We start from the raw sequence: 13,066 nt of genomic DNA on the forward strand, positions 1-13,066 counted from the left end.
GAATTCTGAGTATGGGTCACCATACTTGACTGTATGTCATGTTTAAAATATAATTTGAGAAATAGAGAGAAAAAATATTTCCCATTGCCCATATTAACAATAAGACCAATAACAATTGTATAAACGATGGTAAATCAGCATATTATGTGCAGTGCAGACAGGAAACGGGAAGAGTTTTGGAACGTTTGTTGTGACTTTTATTTTGAATTTAAAGCTGCCTTTCAGTCACAAGTCTTTTTAATCATTCTGCATAGAATTACATTGCAGTAAAGTTCTCAAATTGACTTAACTGCCTCTAAATGTTGAAGAAGTTGTGAGAAACTGGTGATACCTTGGAAATGGCCATTCTTTAATAGTGTTTTTAAGATGTAATGATTTCTTGCAAGTGGAGAACATGCAGTAGACGTAGGCTTTGATTAACTCTAGGCTAGTAGAGTTCATTGTTTTAAATAATGCAATATTAAGTGGTCACAAAAAGCCCAGAACGGGACTTTTATTTCGTCAAAAGGGATTTTGACTGTTCACCATGGCGAGCTTCACACATCGCAGCTCTTAATTCTAGGCACATTTTCTGAGGAATTTAACACGCATCGTCTTTTCTCCTTCACTGGAGTCGACGTTCTTCCTGATTTATTTTAACTTCCTCAACTGTACAGTTTTGTTCAAAAGCTTTGTTCATCTTTTGAAATATACAATTGTGCATTTGTTTTCCCCTGATAATATGGATTAATTTATTTGTCGATGCCTGCTAAAATTGCCTGGACGCGTTTGTTCCACCTGACATTGCAGAACGACACACTGCAAGGATTAGTCTAGTTTCTAAAGATCACTGCTTTTTTTATAGATCATATTTACCGGAATCGCTTTATTCACTTTAGCTGGTGTTTCTAAGAAAAGGAACGGGGAAGAAAGGAAAGAAGGAAACCCTCAAGCAGAGGTACAGTGAATGTAACTGTTCATGTGCCATTAATGTCATTTTTACTGTAACATTGGAATGTGTTTTGTCTTCCACACTTATGCGCTCACAGCCCTTGTTTTAATTAAATTATTTAACATCGCTATATATAAATCTAGAATAAAACACGTACATGTAATCTTTATATTCATATTGGTTATACACACACACACAAATATATATATATATATATATATATATATATATATATATATATATATATATATATATATATATTTATATATATATATATATATATATATATATTTATATATAAAATGTTCTACAACTATTTGTTTAATGACTTTAATTTAAAAAGTGTGACCACTGATATTAAATTAGATTTATGCATTTATTTATTTATTTTTGATTCCTGTATATTGGTTACCACGTCGATTTATTGGCAAACAATAAATCGACCCCCCACCCCCAAGTAATAATATTTTAAACTAAAAGTTTATAATAAAAAAAGAATAAATAAAATTGCAGGATTTTCCGTTGATGGAACTGTCCCATGAAAACTCACTCCTAGAAAGCACCTTTAAACCACAGTTCATATGTCACAGCTTTAGGATTAGCTTTAAGTTATAAGATATTTGTATTGGGATGTTTATGGTTCGTTTTGCTATTGTATGGCTTCAGTAATTATAGTTTTATCACATTAAAGTAAAAAGGGAGGGTTGAGTTGTCCAAATATATAGTCAATAGATTCCATTAGAATGTAAATGTGTTCCTTGGGCTCATTTGTAGAGCGTTGTGTTAGCAGTGGAAAAGGTTGTGGGTTCAGTTCCCAGGGAACACACATGCTGCAAAAAAAAAAGAAAAAAAAAAGAAAAGAAATTGTATAATCTGAATGCACTGTAAATTGCTTTGGATAAAACCATCTGCTAAATGCAAATGTGTAATGCAAGGTAAATGAGCATCAAACCTTGAATGCTGATGGTTTGTGGTTTATGACTTGAGCTGTGTCATGTTCATCCCTGCACAGAGTATCAGCCTTCTAGAGTTTCATTGGACAAGAGGAGCTCTCACTTTTACCTCAATATTTAAGCCTATATCTGAGCCTAGTGGTCGATAGAACTGAAAAATAGATAATATCAAATTTTATGTGATGCACCATATTATTGCCAGCATTTTTGTATAAACCAGTGTTTATATAATTAATTGGAATAATATGTTTTGTTGTTACTTAATATTTTTTAATTTAAATCTTGCTAAAATTCCTATAATAACCTTTAAAGCTGTGACAACATGCTCCGCTTCTGGGTCACAAAATGACAACATGTGTTCAATGCACTGTATTTCTTTGTCGGACAGTATTTATGGTATTTTTAATAGCTGCACAGAACATTTAAAAATAAATGTTGTTATAACATCTAGACTCTTTTTACCTAATTTCAGCTTACTGGGAGCTAGTCCAGGTATTTAAAAAAATTTGTTTGAAGTTTGACATTTTTTCATGGATGAATTGATGTGAATGCAATATTTGCATACTGAATGGTGATTGGTCTTTTTTTTTTTTTTTTTTTTTTTTTTTTTTTTTGCATACCGCCATGGCCATTTAAACTTAATGTCTGAGTTATTTTATGATTTGTGAACACAATTAATTTTCTCTATGTGATACTCATATAATGATATACCATGATATATTTATTTATTAATGACATCTACTAACTGTATATCTCACAGCCATGTCCTTCAGGAGGGGTGTCGTCAGGCAGAGTAAGTTCAGGCATGTGTTTGCCCAGGCTTGGAAGGCTGAGCATTGCCTTGATGATGTCAGAGTATCACGCGTGACATGGGACGGTCCACTGTGTGCTGCCAATCCCAAGTTCATTGCTGTTGTCATTGAGGCCGGAGGAGGCGGAGCCTTTCTTGTGCTCCCGCTCGCCAAGGTTGGCATGCATTCAATAACAAGGTCTTAAATATGCCCCAAGGATTTATAGTTGGTATTTTACATCATTTGCATAATCAAATTGGTTCTGCACACATAGTTTCTGTGTATCTTACCACTAGAGCGGCCGAGTGGACCAGAACACCCCGACCGTGTGCGGTCACGCTGCTCCGGTGCTGGATGTGCAGTGGTGCCCACATGATGACAATGTTATTGCCAGTGCATCAGAGGACTGCACTGTCAAGGTTTGTTACATTCTCTTTAACAAAACCTATACGTCAGTTACTGTTTTATAACTATTGCATGAATATTGCATCACTTTGTGGCTTCACATGATACATAATGTTAGTGGTCTCGACTGTGAGTGTTTTAGCAGTTGGGTAAGTATCACAATTTTCACAGAAATATGAAGTAGCCCAACTGTTTCAACATTGATAATAATAAGAAATGTTTCTTGAGCACCAAATCAGCAGATTAGAATGATGGCTGAAGGGTCCTGTGACACTGTGTATCTAAAAAGACATGTGCCGTATTTTTGCATAACAGATTTGGCAGATTCCTGACGGAGGTCTTACATCTCCCATGTCTGAAGCAGCTGTGACTCTTGAGGGTCACAGTAAAAGAGTGGGCATCCTGGCCTGGCACCCTTCTGCTCTCAATATCCTGTCGACTGCAGGTAAGCTCTTCCTTTGTGTATATACTTTGCTTGGATTAAATCTGTTCTGGCACACTCTGTTTGTGGCGTGTGCTCTTATTCTGGTGTCTTAAATCATTTGTCAAGCCCTAAGTTTGGATCTTGGACTTGTTTGATGGCTTTGTGCACCTTCGAAAGTAATGAAAAGACAATAGAGCTGTCAGTCGATTAAATATAAATAAGCTTATCTCAGAAGTCTACACACCTACATGTAAAGAAGTAACATGAATAAATCTCTGATCTAAAACTGAACCCCTTGATGCACAGATTGATTTAAAGGCTTGTGCACGACCAGACAAAGGGTTAGGTGGCTTTGGATTTGATAATTAGCATGTAAATATCTGAGATTTCAAGCTGGCAAGATGTTTGTTTTTTTGCTGACCTTTTGGTCATCTTTGATCTTGCTTGACCATGTTCTAGGGTGTGATAATGTCCTGTGTGTGTGGGACGTGGGCACCGGGGAGCTAGTGTACCAGCTGAGTGACGCCCATCCAGACCTGATATACAGCGTGAGCTGGAACCGTGAGGGCAGCGTCCTGTGCACCACCTGTAAAGACAAAGCCTTACGAGTCATTGATCCCCGGCGTGGAACAGTTCTTAAGGTCAGCCAGTTCCTTTTGGAATTCTTATGTTTCTGCATTTGGGTTTTCCAACCGTGGCTTTGTGAAGAAATACACAGACAGATACAGTACCATTCACAAGTTTGGTGTCAGATTTTCTAAATATTTCGGAAAAAGCTCTCTCTCATGCTAACCAAGGCGGTATTTATTAGGTATTTTTTATTGAAAGATAGTTTTTATATATATATATATATATATATATATATATATATATATATATATATATATATATATTACTGAGTGAAGTGACATTCAGCTGACCCATACTCAGAATTCATGCTCTGCATTTAACCCATCCAAAGTACACACACACAACAGTGAACACACACCCAGAGCAGTTGGGGTTCGGTGACTTGCTCAAGGGCACCTCAGTCGTGGTATTGCCAGCTCGAGATTCGAACCCACAATCCTAGGGTTAGGAGGCAAACTAACCACTAGGCCACGACTTCCCCATATATATATATACGAATAGTATGATCTTGATCTTGAATTTTGTATAACGTAGTTTAAAAAGTTGAACTTTTCTGTATATATGTCCTTTTCTTCTGCATCAGATCATTGAGGAACCAGTAAATGATCTTCAGGTCAGTGATTTTGCACAGATATGTAATTTTTTTGTTTTTGTTGTCCTTTGACATCGTCTGACATTTAGATGCGGGAGAAGGTTCATGAGGGCACCAGGCCGATGCGGGCCGTGTTTCTGGCTGATGGGAAAATCCTGACAACTGGCTTCAGTCGCATGAGCGAGAGACAGCTCGCCCTCTGGGACACGGTAAGAGCATTTCGCTTTTTATAAACAATACCACTTAGAACAGTCAAATACAGTCTAACCCTAACCCTATGAACCTTTTTAAGACCTGCATAAATAAAATTAACAATGAGCAGGGTAGGACAATGTCTACAGTAACATATTAAACTGTAAAATTACATGATTACAGGTTTTCACACAAAAAAAATAGAAATCATATAAAATGTAAAACATCACATTTCAGCCAAACGTATATATTATTATATTGATTTAAAAAAAAAAAAATAATAATAATATATATATATATATATATATATATATATATATATATATATATATATATATATATATATATATATATTAGGATCTTAATTATTTAAATTTGTAGAAGGGACATTAGCTTTTTCATAAAATATTTTTTTGATTTTCGCATTGTTCTGAACAAAAACAGCAGACAGACTTATTGAAAATGCACATCACTGATCTGCACTGTAAAAAAATAAAACAATAAACACAACAAATTTCTAGCTACCTTAAATTAAGTAAGTAATTTAGCTGTATAAGTCAGTTCAACTTTAATTACATTAAACTGACATAAAAGAGTTTTTTTTAAAAGTGACGTGACATTCAGCCAAGTATGGTGACCCATACTCAGAATTCGTGCTCCGCATTTAACCCATCCAAAGTGCACACACACAGCAGTGAACACACACACCGTTAACACACCGAGAGCAGTGGGCAGCCATTTATGCTGCGGCGCCCGGGCAGCAGTTGGGGGTTTGGTGGCACCTCAGTAATGGTATTCAATACCACTTCAGTCGTGGTATTGCAGGCCCAAGATTCAAACCCACAACCCTAGGGTCAGGAGTCAAACTGTCTAACCACTAGGCCACGACTTCCCCACTTAGGGTTGAATTTTGTATAACGTAGTTTAAAAAGTTGAAATTTTTATGAACACAGTCGTTTCCCTTCAAAAGATACATTTATATAAAAACATTGCACTGCTTATTAAAAGTTCAGGTTATAGGACCTGCCACTCGAGGGTGCACTACCAAAACAATAACAATCGTGTGGTTTGATGACGCTAAGCTAAGAAGGAGCATGGAATGATGGGATTTGTTGTCTTCTACCAACCGCTGACGGCCATCAATCAGACGGAAAGATAAATCATGGATTTAACGCAAGTTCAACAAATTTGCACGAGTAGATTACATACAAAGGCAATACAGAGACGCGATCAGACTATGGATCAGACACGATGCCCCGCGTTTGGCGTGTATGCCCCATAATACTAATCTTGTTGATCTTTATAATAGCATATGTTTTCTGTAAAGATACGAATCAAAACAAATCGAGTAAAACACAAGCGAGAGCCTAGTTGTTTTTGGATATTTTACTGCAAATATCTTACAAATTGTACCTTTAACTTAGAATGTACAGCTCATATTTATTAAATGAAATCACAGCCTTTTAAAGTTCAGTCGCCACATTAAGCCATATCACGATTCTTGTCTTTCCCTCCCCTCTATACAGTATGTGACTATCTCTGTCTGTCTTTGTATTTCAGAGAGATCTTTCTGAGCCAGTGGCCACTCAGGAAATGGACACCAGTAACGGAGTTCTGCTTCCATTCTATGACCCAGACACCAACATGGTTTACTTGTGCGGCAAGGTAAGGATTACCCAGCTTTACCAAATCACAGTGGTTCTCAATACCAGTCCTTGTGTAGCACCCCTCTGCACATATTGCATGTTTCTCTTATCACTTCAGATGTTTGTTCTATTTGATTGTAAGTGCCCTGGCCATGGCTTCATGCAAATCTGTGAATGAATGTTCCAAAGTGAAGTAAACTTCTAAAAAGAAGTCTCTTGTGCTCACCGAGGCTGTGTTTATTTGATCAAAATACAGTAAAAACAGTATGATTGTGAAATACTATTACAATGTGAAATAATTTTTTTTTTATTCTTAAATATTTTAAAATGCATTCCTGTAATGTTGAAGCAGCCATTATTCCAGTCTTCAGTGTCACTTGGTCCTTCCGAAAACATTCAACATTTCTTATTGTTCTGAATGTTGAAAACAGCTGCATGTTTTTGTGGAAACTGTGATGCATTGTTCCATGATTCTTTGATTAATAACACAAAAAAAAGCATTTATTTGAAATAAAATAAAAATATTTTTATAACTTTTGATCAAATTGAATGCATCCTTAATGAATAAAATGATTACTGACCCTAAATTTATACGATTTGTATGAGATGTTGAATATGTAAGTGTATCCGATGTAAATACCGTGGTACTTGAATATATATACCATGATACTTGATTCTTATAGGCATGTGTAATAAAATTAAACCGGTAACTGATCAAATCCAGTGTCCTAACACTGTGTTCTTTCTCTCTCTCACAGGGGGATTGTACTATTCGTTACTATGAGGTGACAGATGAGTCACCGTATGTTCATTTCCTGAGTCTGTACAGCAGTAAGGAACCGCAGAGAGGTGCTGGTTTCCTAAACAAACGAGGAGTAGATGTCAACAAGTGTGAAATAGCAAGGTGTGAACCGAACTAGTGTGTTACTTTAAGACAGTGTAATCATATTTGCCATTGCTCGATTTTGTGATTCTTTCCAATTGAATCCCATTTGGGTGTGGATTTGATTGCATTTCATTTGCCTTCGTAAATTCCCTGAAAACGTGTCTTCAGTCAAATGTTTGAAAGCTGTACAGTAGCTTTGTGTGAGAAACAAACTGAAGTAAGTGTTACTGGCTAAAAATCTTTCTCTTTCGTTTTGATTGCTGTGCAAGAAGTCCTGATTAGTTCACATCTGCACTGATTCTTAAATGGCATCTCTCAGGTGTATGCATTTATCTCTGTTATCCTTCACTTTATTCCATCAGGTTCTACAAACTGCACGAGAGGAAAGTTGAGCCAATATCTATGACTGTGCCAAGGAAGGTAAGTTCAGTCTTACTAAGTTAAGTTATTAAGTAACATCTGACTACTAATAGTTCAGTCATTCTATTTCGTCACCTTCAACAGTGTTTCCCAACCTTTTTTTCTACAGGGGCACAGTTTTGATAAGTAAAAAATCCAACCACACACCACTAAGCACTGAAATATATATAAATATAAATAAATATACCGGGGGGTAATTAAACTGCATCATCAGAATTGGTATTGTGGCTTTATGTATGATCAGAACCTTGCACTTAAAATTATTTTAAATATTAGGCTGAGACAGGAAGTTAATTGAAAAATTAACCATACCATACATAAATGCTCTCTTGCTTGGGTCTCTTCCTTGTTGTAAGGCAGCTATCAGCCATATTGCCTCCAGTTTGTTGCAAAAATTTGTTCAGATGGTGATGAAATGCTTATATTGACTCATGTTGACATTGAAGAATAACATCATTTGTTTCAAAACAAGAAACTGGACCAACCCAAACATGCTGGCTGATATTTGAAAAATATTAAAGTAATACCATTTTCCCCATCAGATCCTCCATTACTTCAATTATTAAGTTATCTTCCTTTCCTTATTTTTTTACTCGTCACGGAAATGTACAGATGCTGTCACAAATTCATTGTCTCAGAAAATTAATTCGCTTTGTTTGTAAAAAAATAAACAAACGTCATACTTCCCTCACTTCACGCTCTTTAAAGGGATAATTCATGTAAAAAACTAAAATGCTGTCCTCATTTACTCAAAAGAAAAAAAGTCACACGGCTTTGGAATGACATGAGGATGAGAAAATGATGACAGATTTTCCATTTTTGGGTGAACTGAAAGACAAAACGGAAGAAAAAGAAAACATTATTGCACTGCGGTATTTTTGGAGAATTTGTGAAAGAGGAAGTAAGAAAAACTGCCCTTTTGCGAACTTCTCTCTGGCAGTCAGGGTAGGGTCATATTTAAGTTTTGACAGTGAAAGTGACGTGACATACAGCCAAGTATGCTGACCCATACTCAGAATTGACTCAGAATTCGTGCTCTGCATTTAACCCATCAAAAGTGCACACACACAACAGTGAAAGGAATGAAATCGAGGCTGTGAGGGACAGAAGTACAGTGTATTCAAAAGATTGCATTAATGTTTAACAACATTTTAAAACATCTTTAAAAAAAAAAAAAACTTTAAGCAGACAAAAACTCTTTTTAAAGGTTTGAGTTTTTAGAAAACGGCATAATCTAGGACTTGTATATAGTGTGTGCCATTCTGTCCCTCATATCCCTGTTTTCATCCGTGTTAAGTTCAATATGGCATCTAAACTGGCCAAGGTGTATTATCCAACTGCATCCTCTGTCTAAATGGATCTTTTTTTCCACCCAAAATCAGTCTGACCTGTTTCAAGGGGATCTGTACCCGGATACGGCGGGATTAGAACCCGCTCTACTGGCAGAAGACTGGATAGCCGGACAGGACGCTCCTCCAGTCCTGGTTTCCCTCAGCGGGGGCTACACGGCTCCTCCATCCAAATGCAGCACACTCCAGGGTCGACCCAAAGTGCTCTCTCAGTCCAACACTAGTCCCACCGGCACTACTGAGCCACCAAACCCTATGACAGTTGAGATGGAGAGCGAGGGCTTGGGCCACGGACGAGGAGGAGGGGATGTAGATGGAGGAATAGAGAGAGTAAAGAAAGAGGTGAATGACAAGTTGACATTTTATAATATTATATACACACGTGTTCTGAATTGTTGGCATCCTTGGTAAATATGATCAAAGAAAGCTGTGTAAATAAATCTGCATTGTTAATCCTTTTGATTTTTTTATAAAAAAAAAAAAATCACAAAAATCGAACCTTTCATTTGGGAATAAGAATTTAAAATGGGGGGAAATATCATTATGAAATAAAAACAATTTCTCAAATACACTTTGGACACAATTACTGGTATCCCTAGAAATTCATATGAGTAAAATATCTCTGAAGCATATTCTCATTCATTTTAACAATTTTGAGCATCAATTTGTGTTCAATGTGTATTAGAGAAAAAACATTTATTACATAATCTTAGATTTTTATGATTTTTTTTTTTTAATAAAAAGATCAAAATGATTAACTATGCAGATTTATTTTCATAGCCTTCTTTGATCATATTTACCAAGGGTACCAACAGTTCTGACCGTGTGTGTGTATAAAAATCTGTGGTTCTGAGGGGTTCTGAATATATATATTTGAAATTCATGTTTCTGAGGGGAAAAACAAGTCAGAATTGTGAGATGTAAACTCGGGATTCTCAAAATTCTGAGTTTACATCTCACAATTTTTGGCTTATATCTCGCAATTAGTTTTTTGTTTTATCCCGCCATGGACTATACAAAAAAAAATGTAAATTGTACAAATTGTAAATTTTTCATCCCACAATTCTAGACGAGATTCTTATCAGAATTGGAACTTTATATTTCACAATTGCAAGCTATAATTGCAAGTCTGAGTTCAGAAAAAGTAACTTGTGAGATAAAAGATTTGAAGATACTTTTTTTTTTTTTTTTTGGGATGGAAACGGGCTTCCACACTTTTGAGCAATTTAATCAATGCTTGCCTGTTTATGTTATTAAGCATAAATATACATTTTCATGCCTAATATTAAAGCCCAAATGTTCTCTTTCTTGCATAGGAGGACCAACTTTCTGATATCCTGACAGAGATTCGGGCGTTGCGTGCTCTGGCTCTGGCTCAGGGTCACAGGATCGACGTCCTGGAAAGGCAGCTCGCCCGTATTGAGGATGGAGAAGTGTGAAGGAATCTTAAAACATATGACAACACACAGCCTTACCCAGATTCAGAAGGCTTCACTGAAGGGCTATGGGAAATGTAGTTCCATTATTGTGGAATAGAGATACTAAGAAGTAATTGAGCTTTGAGCTTTATCAGTACACTTTGGTTTTTAATGCACTGAAATCCAATATCCTAAATGCTGCTCATTTTGTGCTTTTAATAGGGCTGTTAAATCAGGTACTTAATACTGCTGATTACAAATTTTAAAGTCTAAATTTGGATGGGTCACTGTATAATATTTTGTAGCCTGCATTAAGATGACATTTATAAACGCTTCTACTTGATGAAAGTAGTTTAAATCTTAAAACCTTCAGGAAAAATACAAATCCAACATGCTGAACTGATTCCTTTTTCACTAAAGTTTGATGTTGTTTATCAACATGCGTACACTAACCAGCACTGTTCTTGGGTTTAGCTGCCCTCCACAGCTCCTCTCTTCCATTTGTTTGTCTTAACACATGTAGCATTGATTGTTGGATGTTTTTAGAGTTTAATATGTGGATATGCGAGTAGCATGTGATGGAAACTGTACTTGGTGTTGAAGGAATTTGTGTGCTAACAATATAATGGAATGAAGAGCTTGAAGGATGAAAAGATGTCCGTTTCACACCAAAATCAGAACTATATATATATATATAATTTTTTTAAAAACATGTATTTGTACGTTTTGACATGTCTTAATTGAATTCTGTTTATTGCAATCAAAATTATCTTCAGATCTTTTGTTAATTCATGCTATTCCAGAATTAGTAGATTTTTTTATTATTATTATTATATTCTCATTACTGAAACAATAATAATTTTTACCATACTTCAGTTTTATTTTTTATTTTCTTTGCTGCATTTAAACCAAATTTAAGGTACAACAAATACCACTATGATGTATAAATAGTTTTACATTATGGTAATGCAAAATTGCTTATATGCCATAGAAATGTCATGATTGTCATAAAAAATGAATTACTCTTGATTGTCTTTTTTCAAAATCCAATAATTTTTATCTTATATAATTTAACACAACATGTAAGATTTTAATATTTTTTCCATTTGTTTTTGGGGTGGCCTGGACATGTTCTTTACAGGACTGCTAAGATTCATCCTGTACCTCGATAAATAATTGTGCTTCATTCCTGTTTGATCTGAAAAATTATAGTAGAATGATGCGATGTTGTTAGGCTAAGATGGTGTTGTTTTTGTACTTGTTTTATTTTTTAGTCTTAATCAAGGGCACTACAATCAGGGATGACTCAAATCGAGGGTCGACTCATCCTCCTGTGTGAATGATTTTAAGTCTAGCTTTATCAGTTGTATAGGTTGTAAATTATCTAAGTATCTATTTACCTAAAATCTAAATACTGACTTAATCTGTTCTTTTTAATAAATGACTTTCACTCATTTCTACTCTATATCATTTGGTTTTATTTTTACGTGACAAGCATCAGGCCTGTGGTTGAGGTGAAAAAAGTTTAGTACTAATTTTAGACATGCCGTGGAACTAGCTTAGTGATTGACAGCAATTTCTACTGTAAGTGTGCACATTTCCTGGCTAATCTGGAAACTAAGTATTTAAGATTAATAAAAAATTCTAAAATGGCATGTACAGTGATGTTAAAAACTTATTTAAAAAGGTCATTGTATGCTACATGCACTTTTACAAGTTTTTTGAACTGATATGTGTGTTGACTGTGTGTACACAATCATCCTCTAATGATAAAAATCCACCAAGTGTTTTTTTTTTTATCTACTAAAACCCCTTTTTCAGATCAAGTTGATCTCAAATGCATATGTGACGTCACACAGACAGGTGCGTGAATCATTGGTAATTCAGCTTCAACAGAAGTGAGTAAAAAAGGTTTTTTTAATGAATCTTTGCAAACCGCCTTTCGATACAATGTGCTAATTTGCGAGATTCACTATGAATGCGGCTAAAGTAAACAGTCCCTCAGTGAGCAGCTCGGAAAAGAGGGGCGGGGTCAGCAGAGCTCATTTGCATTTAAAGGAAAATACTACAAAATGGTTTGCTCTGAAAAGAGCTGTTTTTGACAAGGTAAAAAGGGTGTGGTTTTACACTACCATTGAGATATTTAACAAACTTATGTTACATACTTTTCATTAAGACCCTAAAGAATCATATCGACCTGTGGAAAATGTGCATCTGATGACCCCTTTAAGGAATTGACCAGCTATGATTTAGAATTTTTTTTTTCTTGAACCAAATTTTGCCTGCATCTCGACATTGTGGCCCTTCTCACATATAACTTGTAACTTGAGTCGAAAACATAAAAAAAAAAAAAACATTTGCCATGATATAATTGCAATATTTGTGGTGTTGCGTAACAAACACAGATATCATCTTAATCAAGGCTTTTG

General features: G+C 35.5%; 1 protein-coding gene across 2 annotated transcripts; it reads left to right on the plus strand.

The window, feature by feature from the left end:
- The first annotated feature begins 508 nt into the window (after positions 1–508).
- On the plus strand, positions 509–12,091 carry LOC128017270 (coronin-1B). 2 transcript variants are annotated; one of them, XM_052602573.1, is made up of 12 exons: positions 509–937; positions 2,357–2,376; positions 2,645–2,850; positions 2,972–3,094; positions 3,396–3,525; positions 3,964–4,145; positions 4,816–4,935; positions 6,479–6,583; positions 7,323–7,468; positions 7,813–7,870; positions 9,253–9,561; positions 10,536–12,091. In XM_052602573.1, the coding sequence occupies exons 3-12, from the start codon at positions 2,647–2,649 to the stop codon at positions 10,656–10,658; spliced, it is 1,500 nt and encodes a 499-aa protein (XP_052458533.1). In that variant the 5' UTR covers positions 509–937; positions 2,357–2,376; positions 2,645–2,646; the 3' UTR covers positions 10,659–12,091. The 2 variants fall into 2 exon arrangements, with proteins under 2 accessions (XP_052458533.1, XP_052458532.1); XM_052602572.1 differs by lacking the exon at positions 2,357–2,376.
- Positions 12,092–13,066: the final 975 nt, after the last annotated feature.

Source organism: Carassius gibelio, chromosome A7 (genome assembly GCF_023724105.1).
Source record: "Carassius gibelio isolate Cgi1373 ecotype wild population from Czech Republic chromosome A7, carGib1.2-hapl.c, whole genome shotgun sequence".
Lineage (NCBI taxonomy): Eukaryota > Metazoa > Chordata > Actinopteri > Cypriniformes > Cyprinidae > Carassius > Carassius gibelio.

What these genes read in the sequence shown, in the direction of transcription:
- LOC128017270 (XM_052602573.1), top strand. Translation starts at nt 2,647, where the DNA reads ATGTCCTTCAGGAGGGGTGTCGTCAGGCAGAGTAAGTTCAGGCATGTG. An exon ending in AGCTCGCCCTCTGGGACACG is followed by an intron (nt 4,936 to 6,478) that starts GTAAGAGCATTT and finishes TTTGTATTTCAG; the next exon opens with AGAGATCTTTCTGAGCCAGT. An exon ending in AACAAGTGTGAAATAGCAAG is followed by an intron (nt 7,469 to 7,812) that starts GTGTGAACCGAA and finishes TTATTCCATCAG; the next exon opens with GTTCTACAAACTGCACGAGA.